The sequence below is a fragment of the Mauremys mutica genome, chromosome 18, assembly GCF_020497125.1.
Source record: "Mauremys mutica isolate MM-2020 ecotype Southern chromosome 18, ASM2049712v1, whole genome shotgun sequence".
Classification (NCBI taxonomy): domain Eukaryota; kingdom Metazoa; phylum Chordata; order Testudines; family Geoemydidae; genus Mauremys; species Mauremys mutica.
Window position 1 is genome coordinate 4,868,607 of NC_059089.1, and position 25,513 is coordinate 4,894,119.

Below are 25,513 nucleotides of genomic sequence, written 5' to 3' on the forward strand. Positions count from 1 at the left end.
TATACATAGGCGGATGGAGCTCTGGCCCTCTCCATGAGGGTTGTGTCAGCATCCAGTCTTCATGTAAAGCCAGATGTTTGCAGAAGCAGATCAGTTGTCTTGTGTAAGTGTATTTAAAACTTGTAATTACTCAATAGAGTTTAATGGCTCTTCTGGCTCATTAGTCCCAACAAGGACTCTGGTACTGAGGCATGGGATAAAAGTCCTTATGAGACTGCTTTGACAAATAATAGTGCATATGCTGTAGCTATTTTAGCTTGGATGTTACCCACATATCAAAAGGGATTACTCTAACGGATGAATCTTCTACCAGATCATGTTTTACCTATCAAAACTGGTTCACAGCAACAGCAGTTCAAAAGCCACATCCAGCTTGTGAGATTTTGACTGAGTTTTCCATCCTGTGACTCAAAATCTACTCATCTGCTTTTCTGTTTCCAAGACTTGTCTGTTTTTAACTTTTTTAAAAGCCCAGGTGAGAGCATGAGCTGCAGATTTCAATTCAGAGCAAAAGTATACAGCTGACTAATTATACATCTTTGCAAATTAAAGTTTGAACTGAAATTTTGGTAAAGATATTGGAGAAACTATTGCTATTTGGTAAAGGTTCCTCCTACCCTGGAGGCTGCAGTAGTGGTTCTAGGTAAGAGGGGTGAGCAGAACTGGAAGAGGAGGCGGTCTTCACAGAAGAAGCAGGTAGTCAGGTATCTTCTAGGACAGCGGTCCCCAACCTTTTTGGCACCAGGGACCGGTTTCATAGAAAATTTTTTTCTGCGGACCTGTGGGATGGCTTTGGGATGATTCAAGCGCATTACATTTATTTTTGTACTTTTATTTCTATTATTATTGTAATATATAATGAAATAATTATACAACTGACCATAATGCAGAATTAGTGGGAGCCCTGAGCTTGTTTTCCTGCAACTAGACGGTTCCATCCAGGGCCGCCCAGAGAATTCAGGGGGCCTGGGGCAAAGAAATTTTGGGGGCCCCTTCTATAAAAAAAATTGCAATGCTCTATTCTCCTGGGGGCCCTTGCGGGGCCCACGGCAAATTGCCCCACTTGCTCCCCCCCACGGGCGCCCCTGGGAAAAATAAACCTTCCGCATTTCGGCACAAACCCAGTTTTGAGAAAACTTCTTTACAAGGTATCACCGGTTCTCAGCATCAGCTAGTGCTAAAAGGCATAAAGCTCATTAAAAAGGTTGGACAAATATTTTCCATCAAAACTTTTTCTGGATCAAAAACTAGGGGCTTTTAAAAAGCAGAGAAAAATCACGGACAATGTCTGCTTTCCTTCAAAATTTGTGGTGGTTTTTTTTTAATTGAAAAGCTGAAATTAGTCTGCCAAAACCTGAATATGGTTTGAGGTTTCAGAAGTGTGTGGCCAAATATTTGCTGCTTGCTGTATTTGATTGTTTAAAGAAACAATAAAAAAATTCTGCTTAAAAAAAAAAAATCCAAAACTTTTGAACCACCTCAGCTTGTAACCAAACACCTGAGCCCATCCAGGCAGAGATTTTTCCAGGTTTCTGATACTCTGCTGGCTTCCTTGACTCATATCTGTCTCCATAACTTTGGGTTCATTTAGCTTAGAACATAAGAGCAGCCATACTGGGTCAAACCAAAGGCCATCCTGCCCAGTATCCTGTCTACTGACAATGGCCAATGCCAAGTGCCCCAGAGGGAGTGAACCTATCAGGTGGTAATGATCAAGTGATCTCGCTCCTGCCATCCATCTCCACTCTCTGAGAAACAGAGGCTAGGGACACCATTCCTTACCCATCCTGGCTAATAGCCATTAATGAACTTAACCTCCATGCATTTATCTGTTTCCTAGAGACTGGCTCCATGGGGTCCCTCACAAACTGGAGACGGTTACTGTGGGTTTTTCTTTACTATAGCTTATGTACATACTCCACAAACTGAGCATTTGAGCTTGTTCCAGAATCTGGGATGAGCCTATGTTGTCAAAACTGAAATGCTCAAAATAGCACATGCATGTGAATGGACACAGGGTGCTAAAATTAAATTAATCCAGGGGTTCTCAAACTGGAGGTCAGGACCCCTCAGGGGGTCATGAGGTTATCACTGGGGGTCGTGAGCTGTCAGCCTCCACCTCAAACCCCGCTTTGCCTCCAGCATTTAGAATAGTGTTAAATATATAAAAAAGTGTTTTCAATTTATAAAAGGGGGGGGGGTCGCACTCAGAGGTTTGCTATGTGAAAGGGTCACCAGGACAAAAGTTTGAGAACCCCTGAATTAACCCCTCTGAAGCCTCAGGGAATGCAGGGGAGGGGGGTCTCCCTTGGTAGGGTTGGGAAGGATATTGCTCTTCTCATGTGATCCTTCCCCCCAGTGGCTAATTTTAAATGAAGCTCCCCTCCCCTGACATGAATCTCCCTATGGCACTGAAATTAAATATAGGCTATAATTTGGCATTTGAGAAGTGAAAGGGATGGTAGCCCTAATGGAAAAGCTAACAGCTTGGCTCTTCTGCAAGCTTCAAACTGCTGAATGAGCTTTAGGGTAGGGAAGGCTGTGCCTCCCAGACAGCCTGGCCCTGCCCCCATCCGACCCCCACCCACTTCCTGCCCCCCGACTGCCCGCCCCCCTCAGAATCCCTGACCCATCCTGCTCCTTGTTCCCTCACCATCCCCCAGAGACCCCACCCCTGCTCCATGTCCCCTGACTGCCCCAACCCCTATCCCCCCCCCGCTGAGTCCTGACAGACCCCCCCCGGAACACCCACAATCCAACCCCCCCCATTCCCTGCCCCCTGACTGCCCTCCCAACCTCCACCCCCTCTCTGTGCCCTGACTGTCCCCAAGACTCCCTGCCCCTTAGCCAATCCCCCTGGCCCCAACCTCTTACCCCCGGCTCCCTCCTCACCCAGAGCCTCAGCACCTCGCCCGACAGCTGCAGCGTGTCTCCGGCGGGGCCTGAGCTCCGTCCCGCTCAGAGCCGCGTGGTGAGGGGGCGGGGCTGGGAGCTCCACGCCGAGCGGAGGCAGCTGAGCTCAGCCCAGAGCTCGCAGCTCCGCCCCCTCACCACGCGGCTCTGAGGGGGCGGGGCTCAGGGGCCCCGCCGGAGACACGCCGCTTGGTGTGCTAGGGGTTGGTTCGCGGCCCGGTTCCTAACAGGCCGCGGACCGGTCCGCGGCCCGGGGGTTGGGGACCCCTGTTCTAGGACCTAGAGGTGGTTTTAACCTTTACTGCAGCCTGCACCCTTTTGGTTCTCAAAATATGTTCTCACACCCCTTATCAAAAATCGTTGAAGTAGGTCAGTTCTTTAAACCTAGATATATTTTTTGTTTGTATATTACAGTAATCATTAAAAATGTATAATGTTAATAAATACGTAGGTTTGATGACACAAAGTAGTTGCACTTACGTGCCTGTGCTTAATTTGTGTTTTCGATGATTTACCTTCTAAAAAAATTTGGCATGTCTCACACCCCCAGAAAGGGCTCTCGTGCCCCCAGGGGGTACGTGCACCCCAGATTAAGAACTACTAGAATCTAGGTTCCACATCTGGCTATGGCCATCCCCACCTCCTTCTGCATTTGGGTTTCAGGCCAGATTAAACAAAGAAACCTTCTCAATCTCAAAAACACTTTGCAGTGCAGGTGATGGTGGTGTTTCGGAGACTGAAAAGGGGAAGGCCTGAGTTTCACACAATATAGGTGACTTAGCAGGCTGGTCTCTGATCAGAGTGGAGTGTGTTTGTGCCAGAAGCCTCTGGGATTTTTGTGTAAGTGCTCCTGTATTTGACTGGTATATGCTAGGTCCTCTGAGACTCAATCTATGCAGGATCCTGCTTTCTGAGAACTGTGATGAAGAAACAGTTTTACCCTCATGTCCTTGGTGAGGTTTGGAATTTTCTCTGAGATATTTCTCCAGACTCCACAGACATCTCTCTGGAGTTGTTACTCCTGTTGTCATGTGTAATTGCCTGTCTCACTGTTTTAATTAAATCTTCATTCCATCATAGCAGCAGCTGCCTAATTTGTGAGATACTTGGGGGAGGGAGGATTTAAAAGAGAGAAATCTTATTTCTCTCTTTTCCAGGCTTCTGGGACGCCAGATGAATAAACCTATTCTTGCATTAGAACGACCGACTGTCTAGGGAAACACAAGGGTGATTAATTTAGTGAACAATTGTGAGCTTTTTGTTCTTGTTTTAAAAACTCCTACGTGTTTCTAGGTCACCAGTTATGGTAGGTTGGAGAGCATAGATGATACCACGATTTCTTTTTCCCAGGTAGATGCCAATTGTAGCATGAAAAATAACATTTGGCATCTCTGCTTTTTTAAAGTCTATATTGAAGAAGACTGTGACCGTGACACACACTCCCTCTGCGGTTCTCCATTACATAGAGGGTGACCTAGCTGCACCAGACTCCTGTGCCGGCAAACAAATTGACGCCATCTTCGAAGCTGCTAAGAAAGACCTTTTAACATTGATGAAACTCAATGTAAGTTATTAAAGGAGAAATGATCTTGCTGTGCCCTTCGTCCCATTCTGCACAATCAGTAAAAAGTAAATCACCTCCCTGATGTACTGCAAACTCTTTAGAAGGAAATGGACTGGTTGAGCAGGAGTTCCTCTATTCCTCAGCCTGTTAAAGTTGAAAGCAGGATTGAAATAGATGCAACTTTACATCTGTAATGCTTAATGCATGACTGTCGGCCATTTGAGTTTATTTTTGCCTTTGAAGTTGCAGTTATGTACCTTACTGGTAGGAATCTCAAAGGTTTTTACTGCAGGTAAGTGAGAAACAACTTCTCATTTTTATCTAATCTTACACTTTTTGTTGTCAACAACCCATGTTGACAGTCCTTCTCAGACTGCCTATAGGTGGCAGTGTGATACTCAGTTGCAACAAGTGCAAATATCAGTACCTTTGGAAAGTGTGTGCAGGCAGCTTTTGTGCTCATATAAAGAAAGGAGGCTGCCAGTGGAGCAGATGGCTTTTGACAGCGTATAGACTTCTTGAAAGGATACCTGATATATGGATATTAATATTCAAAAACTGATCATGGTATAAGAGTGGAAACTGAGGTTCTTGGAATGCCAGTAACTGGAGCACACTGCAAAGCCTTTCTGTTTAGTGATATGTGTTGAACCCTGCATACATTAAGATGCACATTAAAAAAAAAAAAAAAAAGGGACTAATACAAGCTGTGTCCAACATGCCTGAGCTAACTTTGTTCTGGGTCTTAATATTTTAATATCCTGATGTTTGAAGGTTTATATTTGTGGCTGAAAATCTAAATACTGTATTCGTGTAACAATTTATGGGGCCCCCATTGTGGTTGGTGCAGAACAACATTACATAAGCTTTTGTGTTCTGCTTCTTTGTCTCCAAGAGCAAAAGAAAACCTCCAGAGTTACTATTTTGCTCAGCATACAAAGTCCTTACTTGAGTCAGAGTTTTCAGGGCTTGCTGAGTTTATAGCCCTGCTGCTGTGGTACCTGAACATCTCCCACTTGATTTACAAATGAATCCATTCAAATAAATGAGTCATCCACTTGTGTAGCTTTATAAAAGCAGTAGAGTCCCCTTGCTGTAGTGGCAGTTGGCTAGCTAAAAGCCTGAATGAATAGGTGAGTGGTGCCATAAAGGTGCCAAGCTCTGGCAGATTGACAGAAACTGCAAAAGCCCTCAATTGAGGAGGACTGGCACTGTCCTAGATACTTGAATTCCAAGAACTAATAGCAGGAGCAACCCAGTTATCTGTGCCATTTGTTTAAAAAAGTCTATTTTCTGTTAGATCAAATGAGTTCCAAAAGAGGGCCTAAATTCTCTCTCTCTGTGTGTATGTGACAGTAGAGGTTTTTAAGGTCAGGCTTGACAAAGCCCTGGCTGGGATGATTTAGTTGGGTTTGGTCCTGCTTTGAGCAGGGGGTTGGACTAGATGACCTCCTGAGGCCCCTTCCAACCCTGAGATTCTATGATTCTATGATTCTATGAGTACAGATGAAACAAAGATGTCCTGCACCCCAACCCCATGCCCTGAGTCCCCTCCCGCATATCTACACTGCACTCCCTCCCACACATAGAATCATAGAATCTCAGGGTTGGAAGGGACCTCAGGAGGTCATCTAGTCCAACCCCCTGCTCAAAGCAGGACCAAACCCAACTAAATCATCCCAGCCAGGGCTTTGTCAAGCCTGACCTTAAAAACCTCTAAGGAAGGAGATTCCATCACCTCCCTAGGTAACCCATTCCAGTGCTTCACCACCCTACTAGTGAAAAAGTTTTTCCTAATGTCCAACCTAAACCTCCCCCTCTGCAACTTGAGACCATTACTCCTTGTTCTGTCATCTTCTACCACTGAGAACAGTCTAGATCCACACCCAGCCCCAGCCCTACATTCTTAGCCCTGCATGCAATTTCCCCAGCCAGATGTGGCCCTTGGGCCAAAAAGTTTGCCCACCCCACACTACAGTGTTGGGAGGGTTCTCCTGTCACTATAGTTAATCCTCCTCCCCAAGGGGCAGTAGCTAGAATTCTTCTGTTGACCTAGCACTTTCCACACCAGGGTTTAGGTTAGCTTACCGGTGTCACTTAGGGATGTGGATTTTTCATGTCCCTGAGGGAGGTAGCTGGGTTGCCTTACCTTAATTCAGGCCAGGTCTACACTAAAATGTTAGCTTGATATGAGGTACTCTTAAACCTGTTTATGAATTTCTACATAAGGGAGTTGCACTAATTCAATTAACTCTGTTTCTAAATTGATGTAGTTAAATCAATGGAATTTTTGTGTGTTGACAAAGTCATGTAGTATATTGACGTTAAAGTTCTGAGTTATATTCTCCTGCCACCCTAAAATAGTCAGAGGTTCACCATAAGGTAGCTACCAAAAATAGTTTAAGCTAAGGAGCGATTTTGATTTCTAATAGAAAAGGAAAAAATTCTTGCCCTCTACATATATCTTAGGGAGAGAGGCAGCAGGATCCTCTGGCTAGCGCAGGGAATAGGAATTGGAAAAGCTAACTCCTAGCCCTAGAGCCGATCCTGTCTCAAGATTTGGCATTGGGGAAGTCACTTTGCCTTTCTGTGCTTTGGTTTCCCTTTGTTCCGAATGAAGTTAATACTTCCTCACCTCACCGGGGTGTTGTGAAGCGTAATCATTTAGTGTATGTGAAACACTTTGAAATTTTCTGAAGGAAGGTACTTTGAAAGTAATTATCTTACCAGCACAAAAATAAATGGCTGTTGCAGTTGATTTTTAAGCCAAGAGCTCTGGGTCACCTTTCTTTCCACCATAACTGGGGGTCAAACTTGGGGTGCAAATGGCATAGCTCAAATGCAGGAAATAATTTAGCTGAGCAGCTAATCACCAAGTGAGCTCTTGCAGTCTAGCACAGCATATTGCAAACTATAGCGGGGCCTTAGACATGTGGGCTCTAAAATTAATGCACATTATAACACCTCAGTGCCTGAAAGAAGGAGAGAGAGAAAGCTAATTTGAATAGTTCAGACCTTGTAGCCTTGTGCACCATTATTTATGGAGGGCTTAATTTAGCTCTGCAGAGCGGCATTGACTTCTCTTTTGGGACTCGTAACGTGCCCTATCATTTTGCTTTCAAGGCAAAACAAGAGTTGGTTTCAATGTTTCAAATAGTTATTATAGCCTGGAAGATGAATCCTCCCATTGTTCTCATGATGTCTGATAGAGGCGATCTACTCTAATTATACCCGTTAATTAGTGTGTTTAAAACAATAGCCTCTCTCCTAATCTATAATTTAAAGAGTGAACCTGCCAGGTGACTTCAGCTGTGCTCAAAACATAGGGCCTGACTCATAGCAGAGAAAATGGCTAGTTTCCAGGCTGCCCACATGGGCTTAGTGAAGCAAATGCCAGGCGACTTTATTTCCCTTTCAACTGAATATTGCTCTTAGCTGGGGACTTTGAAAGAACTGGTACTTCCACCTCTTCAATCAGAGTGGAGAGTGACTTATAAAGAATGGTATTTGCGACACTGTGGTTATGACAGCAGCTGTGGGTTACATGTGTAGTGTCTGGTAAGACCATATACCTGGCCAGATTAATAGTCTCAAGTTAGTATCTTCTAATTTTTGCTGTAGAGCTTGCTATAGAATATTTAGTACTTCATTTGTCTTGGAGACTATCTGGCCTCTGGGAAATGGGTTCGTGGTATCAGCCCAGCTTGTTGTGGATGTCACAGATGCACTTCACAGTTCGTAGTAATTGGTACTTGCTGGTACTCTTAATAGAGAGGCAAAGGCAGATTGGGCTATGGACAATAAACTGTTTGCTCTCACCCTTTGTGGCTACCCTACAAGCTCAACAGAGGCATGCTGGAGGGACAGTGTGTGAGTGAAATCCTGCTGTATATGTTCTGTGATTAGATAGAAACAGTGAATATTCAAGGCTGTCAGTCTGACATCAGTCTTCAGCATGAAAACTCATTTTTTGAAAAGTAATTTATTACCCCTGCATCCTCCACTGGCATCCAGTTTACTGCCATTACCAGTTCAAGTCTCTGGTCATCAACTTCAAGCCATCAGTAGGTCAGGACCCAGGTACATTAGTGACCATATTGCCTAAATAACTGCTTTCCTCTGGGACATTGCAGTTGCAAAACTCGGGACAAAACATGTGAGAGCTGGAGTTGATGCTCTTGATGAGGAGGTTCACTTGTAAGAATGAGCTACTATAAGAAGTAGGCTGATCTGAAGTCTGGCAACTGCCTTTAGAGTGTGCTGCAGAATGCACCATGACTAGAATAGGGAAGAGAAGGAAGGAAAAAATCTCCCAATAAGAACTTAGAATGCAGTGAGAGACGAGCAGAAGACTCCACTAAGCCCACTGTGTTGACCCTTGTGTTCCAGATGTAATCAACCCATGCAGCGCTCTCCTACTATAGGGATGACCACTACTGACAACCCTAAGACAGGTAGAATTTGTAAAATTAGAGGGTGACCAAAACAACTCTTCTTATTGAAGAAGTTACTTAGCTGAAATAGTAGTTACATGAAGAAATGCCCCAAACTTTATACTGATAGGAGATGCGACACTTACGCATGTAATAGAAGGGCTAATCATGGTTGCATAGGATGAGCAGAGCTTTGCAATTAAATTAGTTTCAATTACAATGAAGTAAAAAATGGGTCCTTTAAAAATGTAGCACTCAGTATCAAGATTTTTTTGGTCCTGAATTATCTTAATAATGGAATAATGCAGGCTCGTCAAACTCCTATGTAGCAGAAACGTGCTGGAAGTCTATTGGCTATATTTGAAGACTTTTTTTTTTAAAGGATTAATGGTAATTTTTTGCCATTGTTCTTCATAACTGAAAGTTTGTTTCAACATGGTTTGAAGAAAAATGTTCTCTAAAAAGAATTCCATGAAGACCTGCCTTTTTTGAAAATGGTTACCATTTCCTATAGTCTCAAATAGGACTGAGGTTACATGTGGCCTCATTTTAAGATGCCCTCTTTCAAAATAGGCACCCAATGGGAGTAAGCCAAGCTGCCCTGAGATCAGCTTATGGTTTATGACCTCATGAGGAAAAAAGAAGAATGACTGTGGGGCAGAGTTGAGGTTGCTTGGGTACCTTAACTGTGCATTTCCAGATCTTAACATGTTTGGGTTTTTTTTAAATTAACCTTGACTCTGCTTGTTTTGAGGTAATTACAATACCCCTATATTGGGTTTTATCCTTAAGTTGCTGGGATGGGAGCCCTGGGGCATGTCTACACTGCATTTGGGAGAATGCTTCGGTTTTCCAGCTGGAATAGACACACACTAATTCTGCAGGCTGAAAATAACAGGGTAGCTAGGAGTAGCACTGGCAGCAGCTTGGGCTTGCTGCCTGAGTACCCCGCTTCTAGCTGCAGTGTAGCATACATTTACATTTGAACTGAGGATATGATTCCCAGCTTGTGCAGATGTACCCATGCTAGCTCTGCTGTATCGAATGCCTAAAAATGAACCCATAGCTGCGGCAGCATGCGCAGCAGGAGGGAGTATCCGCCTTGAATATGTACCTGGCATCTCTGATGGGATGTACTTGGTGGTGAGGCTCCCACCCCCACCGCTACATGCTGGTTTTGTGTGCTAGCTCTCATTGAGTAAGCTCAAGTACACTTTGACGTTCCCTCAGGCTCAAATTTGGGTGGGCTTGGGTGCTAATTGGGTGGGCTGTGGCTCACCCAGGTCCACTTGTGGCTATGCCTCTCGTATGTAGTATGCTGTTGAAACTGCAAGGGGAACTGAGGTAGGCAGGCTGTAATCACTGGAGACTGGGTTTGAGCAGGATACATATAACTATTATGATAAGATATTAATGTGTTTTGTTTCTTCCTGGGGGCAGGTGGAGTGAGACGAAACCAAAAATGTACATAACATGAGAGATGTGGCACAAGTTGTCTGTTGCTCAGATCTCATTTAGAATAGATCTGTGTATAATTCACTTTGTCCATGAACTGAAGTTAAGTGGCATCTAAATATGACCTTTTATACATGTCCAAGAATAATTGGCACAGTGTATTTTGGTGCCCAGCTGTGATTCAGAAAACCATCAAATGAACGGCGTCGGAAGGAAGCCAGCCAAACGCATGGAGCCCTCAATCCAAGGGCAAGGTGTGGGCTTGCAACCAGAGCTGTGAGGGATTTAGGTGATTTTTTCTCTGACTCAGGAACACGTTGGTTTTTATAGTCCTGTTCTATTGAAGGGCAACTGAAAAGCTTTTGAAAATTAAATTTAGGAGGATTTTTAAGCTCTCAGTTGGATATTGGGATATGTGCAGGCTTAAATATGACACACAACCAAATCTGTAAACAGTTTGAAGGAAGAATTTCTTTTCCATCTGCCTGCCAAGGGCTGCATATGCTTTTCTGTGTTCCCCTCCTCTAAGTGCAGTTGGTATTTGACCTCTAGGGAGAAATGCACCCCAGTGCAGAGGACAACTTGAGAACCTTGCATTAAGGGCTTATATGGGATTTATGTGGTGCTTTGTATGGATGCTCTTGGTGAATCACACCCCTAATGCCGAACTGGATGTTCAAGAAACTACTCCGCTTTTGGAGATTGGTGTCAGCTCTTGGTAGAGGAGTGGGGAACTCAGAAACCTGACCTGGGGTTTAGGCAGATGGGTGACTCTTGGATACAATAATGCATCTTAGAAACACCTAGATTGATTCTTTTTCGGATAATTCTGTCTTCCAGATATCAGTAAATGTTAAGTCTACGTGTACAGGTAGTGAATTGAGGTCTTTAAAAATGAAGTGAAAAGCTTTAAAATTAATTCTGAAAAAAACTTTGCATGTGCAAACACACTCCAGCTAACATGGTTATCATTAAAAAGTTATTTCCTGTCTAACATCCTGTAGAACGTTCTAGTAGGAACAGTGACTAAACAGAGCTTTGCACGAGCCCTTAGGGAAAATGATCAGCTCCTCTTCCAGTGAGGTTCTTTCCACCCCACCAGGGTTTGCAAATGAGTCATCAGTATTATTGATGCATCCATGGTATTGGTCTTCTTTCTTGCTTAACACTAGGAGGCTGAGTAAATTTCATGCATGGGCCTCATTGACCATTCTTTTCACAGGTCCTTGTAGTGGTTTGACTTGAGCCAGTTTTCCTTTACTTAGTAGTATTTCTTCCCAGATGGTGGGACATTCTCAGCATTCTTTGGGACATCTCACCCTTACGGTGATATGGCTAGCCCTGGATGGCAGATTCCTGTTCTCTTTATTTGGGCCACAGAGATATTTACCCATGTTCCTCACTGTGGAGTCAATGATCAGGGTTGCTTACTGTGATGGTTCTTGGGGTACCCAGGGCTGTTACCTTGGTACCCCCCGTCTCTAGCTTGAGAGTCTTGCCTCTCTGATAGCTGGGTGTTAGCTCCCTAACACCACCAGCCTTTCAGTCACTGAAGCAGTCTCCCTGGGGCTATGCCAGCCTTGCCTTTATTTTGCAAGTTAACAATAGGTTCAGAGCTGGCTGGCTTCCCAGGAACTAGGATCCATTCTTTAATGAAATACTTATGCTCAACAAGATGTCTCCTTAGTGAATGGATGCAGAATGTCTGTTTCCAATCTGTGATACTCTTTTGTCTTTTTAACCGATAGGGTGATCCCTGTCTAATGTTCCTTTTTACCTCCAAGTGGTTTTGATGTTTATAGCTTATCTTTGATGGGTTTTCATTGTCATTTCTGTGTTGGGGCAACAATGGACAATTGAGCAATACATTATATTATTGGCTACCCATGGAGGGTTGACAACTCCCTCCCACTTGAAAGGGCCCTAACTGAGGCATATCGGTCCTTGGTGACTTACTTTCACTCCAAGACCATAAGGCATAGTTTTCATTGGATAAGGCAAAGTTACCTAAATATTACCTGTAAACACATCTTTCAGTGATAATGAGTATTGATTAAGTTACATGCTTCCAGTAGAGACTTCACATTGCTACCTTTATGGATAAATACCATGAAAATGGTGTATTAGGTGTAGTGATTTGTCAGGTCTGAAACAGGAGATGCTTGTAAAGAACAGTGAACCCTTTGCCAGTTGATGCCAATGGGCCTGTGTTACATTTCTCTTTTTTCTCTTCTTGTGGAGGCTTCATGTTGCTTCTTGCTTCTGGTCAAGCCACTGGCCTACTTCACTGCCTTTTCCTTCCAGGCAGAAATACTCCTTGTTGGCCAGCAGGCTGGCTGAAAAGTTTGATACATGTTTCTCTTCTGCTCCTCTTGCTAGTTGCCACATTCTTTTGCTCCGCCATAACTATCTCAGCCGTTGTCATAAGCTGCTTTTTCTGATGTTTCCTGCCTCTCTGCTTCATCAAGTTTCTCACGGTCACTTTTTGAGTCCTAAAACCTCTTCCTCCAGAAAGGAAAGAAGTTTGCAATTGATGCAGATGTAACCTTTTTTGTTTTTTGTTCACCACACAATTCCGACATCTGCTCTCCTTGGCTCTCTCAGTATCCATTCTGTATCCTAATTGGGTTATTTCTAGGAAGGTTGGGACTAGCCTAGTGACCTTGTCTGAGAACTTTTTGGGGAACTCCTTCCTTTGTCGCCATCCCTTCCTATTTTCTCCTCATAGTTTGCTGAACCCCAGGCCTTCATACTTAGCCTCCTCTTTGCCAACAATAGCTCACAAGACAATAGATGTTCGCTCATCCATCCTGTGGAATTTTCAAAGAAAAGTATGTAGTAATATTGCCAGTCGCTGGCCACTCTCATTCCATAATTTGTTGTTCCTTCTGTTATTGCATTGGAGTGAGCTCCTCTTTGGAAACATTGCCCTTGTCTGAGCTAAGGGATAATATAATTATCTAACCATTTAAAATGAAAAAAAAAATCCTATTATGGCACAGAGAAATAATATGCCTTTCTCTGTGCCCTCCCAGGGTTTGGGGTTCAGTCAGTAAATCAGTAATTAAATTATTCACTTACTCCAAGCAGATTAGAATATTGAGATCAGTGGAAATCTTGAAACAGAAACTGTCAGTTTGCTTCTCCCTCTCTTGGTGGCTTCTTTTATCTAGACAGACCTACTATGGCCCAATTTGGGCAACACTGGCTTATTTTATTTAGAAGCAGATCATGCTTTCTCCTCTGCAGCATGAACCGCTAACACTCAATTGATGATTATTTGTTGTTTATATTACCGTAGCACTTAGGAGGTATAGTCATGGACCAGGGTCCCATTGTGCTAGGCACTGTACACACACACAACAGGTTTGGTTTTTTTTAAAGTACCATTTTTAGTGCAAGAAACTTTATTTAGGACAGATCCCACATCTGCCTACTGCTGAGTTTCTTGCATCTTCTTCTGGAGCAGCTGGTCTGGCCACTGTCAGAGACAGGACACTGTGTGAGATGGCCTGCAGATTGGATCCAGTCTGTGTAGCCCAGAGGGGTGGCTTGCCTTCACTGCATCAGCTGTAATGCAAGGAACCTACAGGTCTGTATTTTGAAAGACATTACCTTAAGTGTAGTCAAGTATAGCAGGCCTGTGACCTTTGGCATAGATAAATGGTCCGACTGTTACCCCTTAGGTTTTGGGGAACTAGGAATGGCTTGTCCAAAGGCAGGAGTTGAAACTTAACGGTAAACGGCAACCACAGGAACATGGAAGTGATAACTGTAACGTAGCTTGAGCAAGAAGTGACTGATACGATAATGAGTTAAATGGCATTAATATGTATTAATTAATATGCTGACTTATAGAAGAAGTGTATCCTAATATGATGGGGTGAGGAAACTATATTTGGGCATGGAAGGCTGAGCATGCATGAATATTCATGAGGGTGCTCAGGCCCTGAAATAGGACAAACCACCATGTAGAGGCTAGGCTTTTTCCATCATTGTTAGCTATCCATCATTTCACCCTTCAGCTCTATCATTATTTACCATCAATCTTGGGATTGAGGAACCTGAACCATTGGACTCATTTGGCATGCCAGAGACAGGGCTGGTCCTTTATCTCTTACCACCAGGTCCTCAAGAAAGGGTATAAGTATGCAAATCTAAGAGCTATGCAAAGAATGATACCACGAATATCCCCAATACTGTATTACTCCTATCTTTTTATGGGGCTTGGAGCTTTTCTGGCTTTATTCCTTGTTTTAATAAAAATCTCAAAGGTTTTACTTGGCCAACAGTATAAGTGTCCTTGCCATATGCCCTGAGGGTCACTGCAAGATATTAAACTCATTGGTTATAGTTCTGGGTAGCCTGATTCTAGGATTAGAAACTTCTGACCAATTGACAATTAATACAAATATTATTAACCTTCCAAAAAGATTAGGCAACATCTGGCAATATGTTCCCAAATAGCAGTAGTAATAGTGCTAACATAATCAAAAATCAAAAAGCCAAATCCTTGCTCGTCTTAAAGTGAAATCCTTGCTCGTCTTAAACACAAAAGAACAGCTTACAAGAAGTGGAAGATTGGACAAATAACCAGGGAGGAGTATAAAAGTATTGTTCAGGCATGCAGGTGTGAAATCAGGAACATAAGAACATAAGAGAGGCCGTACCGGGTCAGACCAAAGGTCCATCTAGCCCAGTATCTGTCTACCGACAGTGGCCAATGCCAGGTGCCCCAGAGGGAGTGAATCTAACAGGCAATGATCAAGTGATCTCTCTCCTGCCATCCATCTCCATCCTCTGACGAACAGAGGCTAGGGACACCATTCTTACCCATTCTGGCTAATAGCCATTTATGGACTTAGCCACCATGAATTTATCCAGTCCCCTTTTAAACATTGTTATAGTCCTAGCCTTCACAACCTCCTCAGGTAAGGAGTTCCACAAGTTGACTGTGCGCTGCGTGAAGAAGAACTTCCTTTTATTTGTTTTAAACCTGCTGCCTATTAATTTCATTTGGTGACCCCTAGTTCTTGTATTATGGGAATAAGTAAATAACTTTTCCTTATCCACTTTCTCAACACCACTCATGATTTTATATACCTCTATCATGTCCCCCCTTAGTCTTCTCTTTTCCAAGCTGAAGAGTCCTAGCCTCTTTAATCTTTCCTCGTATGGGACCCTCTCTAAACCCCTAATCATTTTAGTTGCCCTTTTCTGAACCTTTTCTAGTGCTAGAATATCTTTTTTGAGGTGAGGAGACCACATCTGTACACAGTATTTGAGATGTGGGCGTACCATGGATTTATATAAGGGCAATAATATATTCTCAGTCTTATTCTCTATCCCCTTTTTAATGATTCCTAACATCCTATTTGCTTTTTTGACCACCTCTGCACACTGCGTGGACATCTTCAGAGAACTATCCACGATGACGCCAAGATCTTTTTCCTGACTCGTTGTAGCTAAGTTAGCCCCCATCATGTTGTATGTATAGTTGGGGTTATTTTTTCCAATGTGCATTACTTTACATTTATCCACATTAAATTTCATTTGCCATTTTGTTGCCCAATCACTTAGTTTTGTGAGATCTTTTTGAAGTTCTTCACAATCTGCTTTGGTCTTAACTATCTTGAGAAGTTTAGTATCATCTGCAAACTTGGCCACCTCACTGTTTACCCCTTTCTCCAGATCATTTATGAATAAATTAATTCCTACCCTTTGTTCCCTGTCCTTTAACCAGTTCTCAATCCATGAAAGGACCTTCCCTTTTATCCCATGATAGCTTAATTTATGTAAGAGCCTTTGGTGAGGGACCTTGTCAAAGGCTTTCTGGAAATCCAAGTACACTATGTCCACCGGATCTCCCTTGTCCACATGTTTGTTGACCCTTTCAAAGAATTCTAATAGTTTAGTAAGACACGATTTCCCTGGAAGGCCAAATCACACTTGGAGTTGCAGCTAGCCGGAGATGTTAGGAGTAACAAGAAGGGTTTCTTTAGGTATGTTAGCAACAGGAAGAAAGTCAAGGAAAGTGTGGGCCCCTTGCTGAATGAGGGAGGGAACCTAGTGACAGAGGATGTGGAGAAAGCTAGTGTACTCAATGCTTTTTTTGCCTCTGTCTTCACAGACAAGGTCAGCTCCCAGACAGCTGCACTCTGCAGCACGGTATGGGGAGGAGGTGACCAGCTCTCTGTGGAGAAAGAAGTAGTTCGGGGCTATTTAGGAAAGCTGGACGAGCACAAGTCCATGGGGCTGGATGCGCTGCATCCGAGGGTGCTAAAGGAGTTGACCGACGAGATTGCAGAGCCATTGGCTATTATCTTTGAAAAATCATGGCAATCGGGGGAGGTCCCGGATGACTGGAAAAAAGCTAATGTAGTGCCCATCTTTAAAAAAGGGAAGAAGGAAGATCCAGGGAACTACAGGCCAGTCAGTCTCACCTCAGTCCCTGGAAAAATCATGGAACAGGTCCTCAAGGAATCAATCCTGAACCACTTAAAGGAGGGGAAAGTGATCAGGAACAGTCAGCATGGATTCACCAAGGGCAAGTCATGCCTGACTAACCTAATTGCCTTCTATGACGAGATAACCGGCTCTGTGGATGAGGGGAAAGCAGTGGATGTACTATTTCTGGACTTTAGCAAAGCTTTTGATACAGTCTCCCACAGTATTCTTTCCAGCAAGTTAAAGAAGTCTGGGCTGGATGAATGGACGGTAAGGTGGATAGAAAACTGGCTAGATGGTCGGGCTCAACGGGTAGTGATCAATGGTTCCATGTCTAGTTGGCAGCCGGTATCAAGTGGAGTGCCCCAAGGGTCGGTGCTGGGGCCGGTTTTATTCAATATCTTCATTAACGATCTGGAGGATGGTGTGGACTGCACCCTTAGCAAGTTTGCAGATGACACTAAACTGGGAGGAGTGGTTGATACGCTGGAGGGTAGGGATAGGATACAGAGGGACCTAGACAAATTAGAGGATTGGGCCAAAAGAAATATGATGAGGTTCAACAAGGACAAGTGCAGAGTCCTGCACTTAGGACGGAAGAATCCCATGCACTGCTACAGACTAGGGACCGAATGGCTGGGCAGCAGTTCTGCAGAAAAGGACCTAGGGGTTACGGTGGACGAAAAGCTGAATATGAGTCAACAGTGTGCCCTTGTTGCCAAGAAGGCTAATGGCATTTTGGGTTGTATAAGTAGGGGCATTTCCAGCAGATCGAGGGATGTGATCATTCCCCTCTACTCAGCACTGGTGAGGCCTCATTTGGAGTACTGTGTCCAGTTTTGGGCCCCACACTACAAGAAGGATGTGGATAAATTGGAGAGAGTCCAGCAGAGGGCAACAAAAATGATTAGGGGGCTGGAGCACATGACTTATGAGGAGAGGCTGAGGGAACTGGGATTGTTTAGTCTGCAGAAGAGAAGAATGAGGGGGGATTTGATAGCTGCTTTCAACTACCTGAAAGGGGGTTCCAAAGAGGATGGATCTAGACTGTTCTCAGTGGTAGAAGATGACAGAACAAGGAGTAATGGTCTCAAGTTGCAGAGGGGGAGGTTTAGGTTGGATATTAGGAAAAACTTTTTCACTAGTAGGGTGGTGAAGAACTGGAATGGGTTACCTAGGGAGGTAGTGGAATCTCCTTCCTTAGAGGTTTTTAAGGTCAGGCTTGACAAAGCCCTGGCTGGGATGATTTAGTTGGGTTTGGTCCTGCTTTGAGCAGGGGGTTGGACTAGATGACCTCCTGAGGTCCCTTCCAACCCTGAGATTCTATGATTCAAATAAAGATGGGTTATAAGAACGGTTTGTCAGGAACTGGAATTTCTGTTCATGGGAAATTGACATTTCAAAAAAATTTTTTTTTTCCAAATTTGGAACAAAAAGCCAAAATTTTAAAATTTCCCATGAAATGAAAATTCAAAAAAATTTCAATTCTGGACTATCAAAATGTTTTGTTTCAATAGTGCTGTTTTAATTAATTTCATTTTGACTTTTATATATTAAATATAAAATAGTCAAAACGAAATGAATTGAAACACTGTTGAAATTAAGTGTTTAAACATTTTACCCCCTTTGAAAATCTTTTCACAAGCTCTAGTTATAGGGAGCAACCTGGCTCTCTTTGCTTTAATTCGGTAAAATAGAAGTAACCAAACTTTCATGTATCACCCTCCTTTTTCAGGTAATGGAAATGCAAAGCAACTTAGAGTAACAGTTACCATAGTATCAAGTATCAGAGAGGTAGCCGTGTTAGTCTGGTTCTGTAAAAGCAGCAAAGAATCCTGTGGCACCTTATAGACTAACAGACGTTTTGCAGCATGAGCTTTCGTGGGTGAATACCCACTTCGTCGGATGCAAGAGTGGAAATTTCCCGGGGCAGGTAAATATAAGCAAGCCCAGAAGCAAGCTAGAAATAACGAGGTTAGATCAATCAGGGAGGATGAGGCCCTGTTCTAGCAGTTGAGGTGTGAAAACCAAGGGAGGAGAAACTGGTTCTGTAGTTGGCAAGCCATTCACAGTCTGTTTAATCCTAAACTGATGGTGTCAAATTTGCAAATGATCTGAAGCTCAGCAGTTTCTCTTTGAAGTCTGGTCCTAAAGTTTTTTTGCTGGAGGATGGCCATCTTAAGATCTGCTATTGTGTGGCCAGGGAGGTTGAAGTGTTCTCCTACAGGTTTTTGTATATTGCCATTCCTAATGTCTGATTTGTGTCCATTTATCCTTTTCCTTAGAGACTGTCCAGTTTGGCCGATGTACATAGCAGAAGGGCATTGCTGGCATATGATGGCATATATTACATTGGTGGATGTGCAGGTGAATGAACCGGTGATGGTGTGGCTGATCTGGTTAGGTCCTGTGATGGTGTTGCTGGTGTAGATATGTGGGCAGAGTTGGCATCGAGGTTTGTTGCATGGATAGGTTCCTGAGCTAGAGTTACTATGGTGCGGTGTGCAGTTACTGGTGAGAATATGCTTCAGGTTGGCAGGTTGTCTGTGGGCGAGGACTGGCCTGCCACCCAAGGCCTGTGAAAGTGTGGGATCATTGTCCAGGATGGGTTGTAGATCCCTGATGATGCGTTGGAGGGGCTTTAGCTGGGGACTGTATGTGATGGCCAGTGGAATCCTGTTGGTTTCTTTCTTGGGTTTGTCTTGCAGTTGGAGGCTTCTGGGTACACGTCTGGCTCTGTTGATCTGTTTCCTTATTTCCTCGTGCGGGTACTGTAGTTTTGAGAATGCTTGGTGGAGATTTTCTAGGTGTTGGTCTCTGTCTGCGGGGTTAGAGCAGATACGGTTGTACATCAGTGCTTGGCTGTAGACAATGGATCTTGTGGTGTGTCCGGGATGGAAGCTGGAGGCATGAAGGTAGGCATAGCGGTCGGTAGGTTTTCGGTATAGGGTGGTGTTAAAGTGACCATCACTTATTAGCACCGTGGTGTCTAGGAAGTGGACCTCCCGTGTAGATTGGTCCAGGCTGAGGTTGATGGAGGGGTGGAAGCCGTTGAAATCGTGGTGGAATTTTTCCAGAGTCTCCTTCCCATGGGTCCAGGTGATGAAGATGTCATCAATGTAGCGTAGGTAGAGAAGGGGTGTGAGTGGACGGGAGCTGAGGAAGCGTTGTTCCAAGAGTTGACACCCTTGCTGTATTTGTTTTCCTAGTGCAATGGGGATAGTGATTGAGGGACACGTTCTGCCATGCTTACCCACAACAAAGACTCTTTGAATACTGCAAATAGCCCTATTGATTTTAGTGGGACTATTTAGAGTAAGGTGTTGCCACAAGTGAACAAAGGTGGCAAAATCTGCAACATAGAAGAGTGTGCTCAGCCATTTGTCAGTGCTGCATGACAGCTGCGCATACACCTATCCCTTTGAGCCTCTGCTGCTGTAGTTGGCTCAGTCGGTGCCTCCTACAGCTTTGTTGCTAGTTTCTGTATTTTTTGGGTGCTTTAATAATGGCACCTGGCTTGGCATGTTTCTACAAGGAAAAGAACATGATATGGGAGCAGCTGTTTTTCATGATTGAGTCTAATAGGAAATGCACAGGAGAGAGATTGGAGGATTTTGTTTATACATCTTTTTAGGGAAGAGGGGAACCAATCTAATCTGAAAGGCCTCTCCTCATTTGATCTTTGCACTCAACCTGCGAAGTCTGCTGCTATGTGTGCGGTGATATTTAGAACAGCACCTATGATTGTTCCATCAGTGGAGAGAGGGAGAGAAGAAAAATCTTCCCCTCCCATCCCACTGTGCTGTTGCAGAAGGAGGCATAGAAATATTTTTTATGATTCATCAAGATGTTTTATGTAAGGTTACTGAGAAACTTTTCAGCAAAGGGAGGAGAGAGGCATTTGGAGAAGAGAGAGAGGCCACCTTTCAATTCAGTTATAGCAGCACATGTAGATGACATTTCAAGATAGATTGAGAGAATAAATATTGAGAAAGGCGAACTTAACCTGAATCCAGAGCATTTGAATAAGTAATTCTATTTATCAGCTTTTTCTATTGTGTATTTCCATGGCATATTTCAGTGCTTTACAATGAAGGTGAGTATCACTAATCCCAATTTTATCACTGGAAAACTGAGGCACAGGGAAGTGAAGTGACTTGGGGGTTTCTCAATGGGCCTTTGACAGAACTGGAAATAGAATGCAGGTCTCCTGGGTGCCAGTTCAGTGCTCTGTACACAACCACAAGCAGAAACATAGAAATTGGTGCAGACCTCTTGCTAGCATTCCCCAACTTTTTTTTTTTTTTTTAAATCATGCACTTACCCTATGTATTGTGCTGTGTGCTTTGAGACCTGTGGGAGGAAATTTTAAAGGGTACCTGTAATCCATAGTAAAACTTGCTATAGTTTTTTTTGCTTGCTGTTTACTAGCCAAAAGTACTGAAACTGACTACTATTAATATTAATGTTGTGTTAAATGCATATTCGTAGAAGTGGATGTGGTGTGGGAGAAATATACTTAAGTTATAGTGCCTAGAATGTATATACTTAGTGATGTGTTACAAAACAAAATCCCACAATACAGGAATCCTTGAGGGTTGAAATGTTAACCATGTTTTCATTGATGAGATCAACCAGTCCGTGTTCATTTCACCAGGACATGGTCTGTTAGGAGTAGAGGCAAAAATGGAGTTAAATAAAGCGCTTAAATGTCTGAATCTATGCATTTGAAGACAGAGAGCTACATTATTCCTATGAAGATGTATATTGGCAGGGAAATGTTAAATGAACTATAGCTTCAAGGTCAAGGGATTTATTACCTTCCTGTTCAGTAGATTGCTTACTCCCTTACATTTTCACCTCTGTTTACATCTCCACAGATGTTTAAATTGTGTGTGTGGATATCTATTTTTTCTCTCAGGATCCCTTGTTGCTGAAGGGTAAAGTAACATTGCATCAGGTTACGGCTGGGACTGTGGTATCAAGGCAGGGAGACCAGGTGAGTGCCCTCCAATAAGGGAAAAGTGAACCTGTAGTTTAAAAACTGTTTGATATTATTACTATTCTCCAGTCATTCAAATAGCGGGTGTCCTGTCAAGATCTTAGTGTATGACTAAAGATGGACTAGAGTTGAGTTGAGTGGCCCTGGACTGGGTTTGGGGAGTTGTGGGATCAGTTCCTCTGCCACAGGCTTCCTGTACAAATTCCTTTCACCTCTCTGTGCCTCATTCCCCACCCTGCAAAATGAGAATGCTAGGTACCAACCTAACGGGTATTCTGAGGGTAAACTCATTAAAACATTTCTGAAGCACTGTGGTGACGAGGGCCATATAATGATCTGGATAAAAACAGGTCGGGTTGAAAAGTGCACATCAGGCAGTATGTGGTCTAGAAAACATGACCTATAAGGAAATATTAAAAAATTGGGTTTGTTTAGTCTGTAGAAGTGAAGACTGAGGGGGGACATGACAACAAATTTAAGTCCATAAAAGGTTGTTACAAAGAGGAGGGTGACAAATTGTTCTCCATATCCACTGAGGAGAGGACAAAATGTAATGCACTTAAATTGCAGGAAGGGAGATTTGGGTCAGACATTAGAAAAATCTTCCTAACTCTAAGGGTGGAACAAATTACTTAGAAAGGTTCTGGAATCTCTGTCTAACCTCTTCTTAAAAACCTCCAATGACGAAAACCTGTCAGGGATGGTCTAGATAATCCTTAGTCCTGCCTCAGTGCAGAGGACTGGACTAGATGACCTACTGAGGTCCCTTCCACTCCTACATTTCTATGATTCTGTTGCCTCTTGAATGGGGAGCCGAACAAGATCGAGAGGAATTGGTAGGTGCTTATCCATCTGGGTGCAGAGGCTCAGAATTGCAATCCAAACACAGACAGTAGGGAAACCCCCCCTTTTTTTCCCTTGCATCGTGTTGAGTTTTTCCTTTGTAATTAAAGAGAAGAGGGGCTCATTTAATAGCAGCAGCAATCTTAGCTGCAGATTATAGGTTTTGTTTTGTACGGAAGAGTGCATAGCTAAAGTTGCAATGTAAATTTAGCATCCTTCTCCATGAGGTTTCAAGTTTTTATATATATATATATATATATATATATATATATATAAGCATATTTTCCTATGAAACTGTGTGCATTACAAATGCCCAGATAACCTGCTTACAAAAAGCCAACCCTCAATGCATGATGTATGTCACTCAGTTTTATTAGAATGCCTTCTTCGATTAATACACAATTGGACTTTTTTGTATACTAGTGCATTTTGCAGCAGGCATATAATTCAGCGCATAATAATATTCTGTAATAGCACTAGGAGACTGGTTTGTTTGTTTGTTTAATACGTAAATGTGCAGTGCAAATTAAGGGAATAAAGTTTTGCTAATTTCCAGTACTAATATATTCTGTTTTGTCACAATACAGCATTATTCAGAGTTTTGCTATTAATTCTATGTCCTCTCCACCTCTTGAGGTCTCCCAATTATGGCCCCGGTCAGAATGCTCCATTTTCAATATTGTAACTGGAATAGTTTACAACATTAATAAATGCTTTTAATTATTCGTGAATGTGCCATATTATATTGCCTAAGTGCTTAACGCTCCATAGAGCCCCATAGCAAAAACATCAGTCGTTGCAGTACTGTTACAATTAATGTTGGTTTAAAATCCAGGAGGGTTTATAATGAGGGACTCTCTCTCCATCCTTTTCAGGATGTCAACATCTGGTTTGTGATCTCAGGTTTGCTTCACGTGTACCAGCGGAAGATAGACTCTGAGGAGGAGACCTGTCTATTCATCACCCATCCGGGGGAAATAGTAGGCCAACTAGCTGTCCTTACTGGGGAACCTCTCATTTTCACCATCAAGGCCAATCGAGACTGCATGTTCCTGTCCATTTCCAAATCTCATTTCTATGAGTGAGTTCCCCCTTTGAGTGGTGCATTGCTTCCCATTTTTACACTCACCTATAAACCACATGTGTCTGACGAAGTGGGTATTCACCCACGAAAGCTCATGCTCCAATACGTCTGTTAGTCTATAAGGTGCCACAGGACTCTTTGCTGCTATAAACCACAGTTATTTTGAACACATTTCAGTGACAGAGGAGGTGAATATGATGTGCTATTGCTAGAGCACATTGTATAGCAAACCATATGTTCTGGGGTAGGAATTTAGGAAGTGCCACACTGGGTTAGACCCCAGATCTAATTTATTACATCTATTACAGATTCCTGTCTCCAGCAGGGTAAGTACCAATTACTTCAGAGAAAGGTGCAAGAAACTCTGTAATGTTCAATGGTGGAATAATCTGCTGTAAGCAAATTAAGTTCCCCATTTGCTCTGAACAGCCTTTTAACACCCTGTATTTAGTGCAGACATTCCCTAGCCCTGGAATTTGGCTTTATTGATAACTCAGATAATAAGGAAAATGCCACCCTCAGCCGATGCTTACATATTGGTAGTGTTTCTCTAAAGAGACCTCTCTGTCCTAGACCTTTCACCAGAGTATCACTCCCATTTCTTTTTAACCAGAGTGGAGTTAATGAGCCTCCAGGGCTGGCTTTAGTAAGTGCGGGGCCCGATTTGTGGGGCTTGTACTCACTGGGTGGCGCTCCGAGTCTGTGGTGGTACTTTGGATTGCAGCGCTCCAGCCGGGGGAGCGGGGCCTTGGGGCTTGCAGCGCTCCGCCCAGTGCTCCGGCCGGGGGAGCGGGGCCGCGGGGCTTGCAGCGCTCCGGCCGGGGGAGCGGGGCCGCGGGGCTTGCAGCGCTCCGCCCAGTGCTCCGGCCGGGGGAGCGGGGCCGTGGGGCTTGCTGCGCTCCGGCCGGGGGAGCGGGGCAGCGGGGCTTGCAGCGCTCCGGCCGGGGGAGCGGGGCCGCGGGGCTTGCTGCGCTCCGCCCAGTGCTCCGGCCGGGGGAGCGGGGCCGCAGGGCTTGCAGCGCTCCGGCCGGGGGAGCGGGGCAGCGGGGCTTGCAGCGCTCCGGCCGGGGGAGCGGGGCCGCGGGGCTTGCAGCGCTCCGCCCAGTGCTCCGGCCGGGGGAGCGGGGCCGCTGGGCTTGCAGCGCTCCGGCCGGGGGAGCGGGGCCGCGGGGCTTGCTGCGCTCCGGCTGTGGGAGCTGGGCCGCGGGGCTTGCGGCGCTCCGGCCGGGGGAGCGGGGCCGCGGGGCTTGCGGCGCTCCGGCCGGGGGAGCGGGGCCGCGGGGCTTGCGGTGCTCCGGCCGGGGGAGCGGGGCCGCGGGGCTTGCGGGGCCCTCTTAGGCCTGGGGCCCGATTTGGGGGAATTTGCCTAAAGCCAGCCCTATGAGCCTCCCCTGCTACATGATTCATAGGGTATAAGTCAGTATCTCCCTGCAGAATTACAGCATTTACTAATAGGGTACGTCAACAGAAGAACCCTGCTACACCTGCCCATAGGGCAGGTTTCTTCCTGACCCCTGTTAATTGGTGGCTATCATGAGCTGTGAAGCATGAAGGTGAATATACCTTAGTGTTTTATCCTGTATAAACATCCTGTAAATGTTCTCATTATTCCATATAAACATCAATCCTGCTATGATCTTATCATCGAGGTTTTATGACAGAGAGTTCACACTCATAGTTTATTCTAAGAAAATTCTTTCATTCGTTTAAAATTAGTTGCCTTTTATTTATTTTATTATTATTTGTATTGTTGTGGTGACCAGGACTCCACT

At 44.1% G+C, this 25,513-nt stretch overlaps 1 protein-coding gene across 3 annotated transcripts in view; it reads left to right on the forward strand.

Moving 5' to 3' along the window:
* The window catches only part of PNPLA7 (patatin like phospholipase domain containing 7), a 420,389-nt gene that overhangs the window by 130,964 nt on the left and 263,912 nt on the right, over positions 1 to 25,513 (forward strand). For all 3 annotated transcript variants that reach the window (XM_044993121.1, XM_044993122.1, XM_044993123.1), the window contains 3 exons: positions 4,319 to 4,477; positions 21,734 to 21,811; positions 23,533 to 23,738. In XM_044993121.1, coding sequence (XP_044849056.1) covers positions 4,319 to 4,477; positions 21,734 to 21,811; positions 23,533 to 23,738 — 443 coding nt within the window. The remainder of the gene's footprint in view (positions 1 to 4,318; positions 4,478 to 21,733; positions 21,812 to 23,532; positions 23,739 to 25,513) is intronic.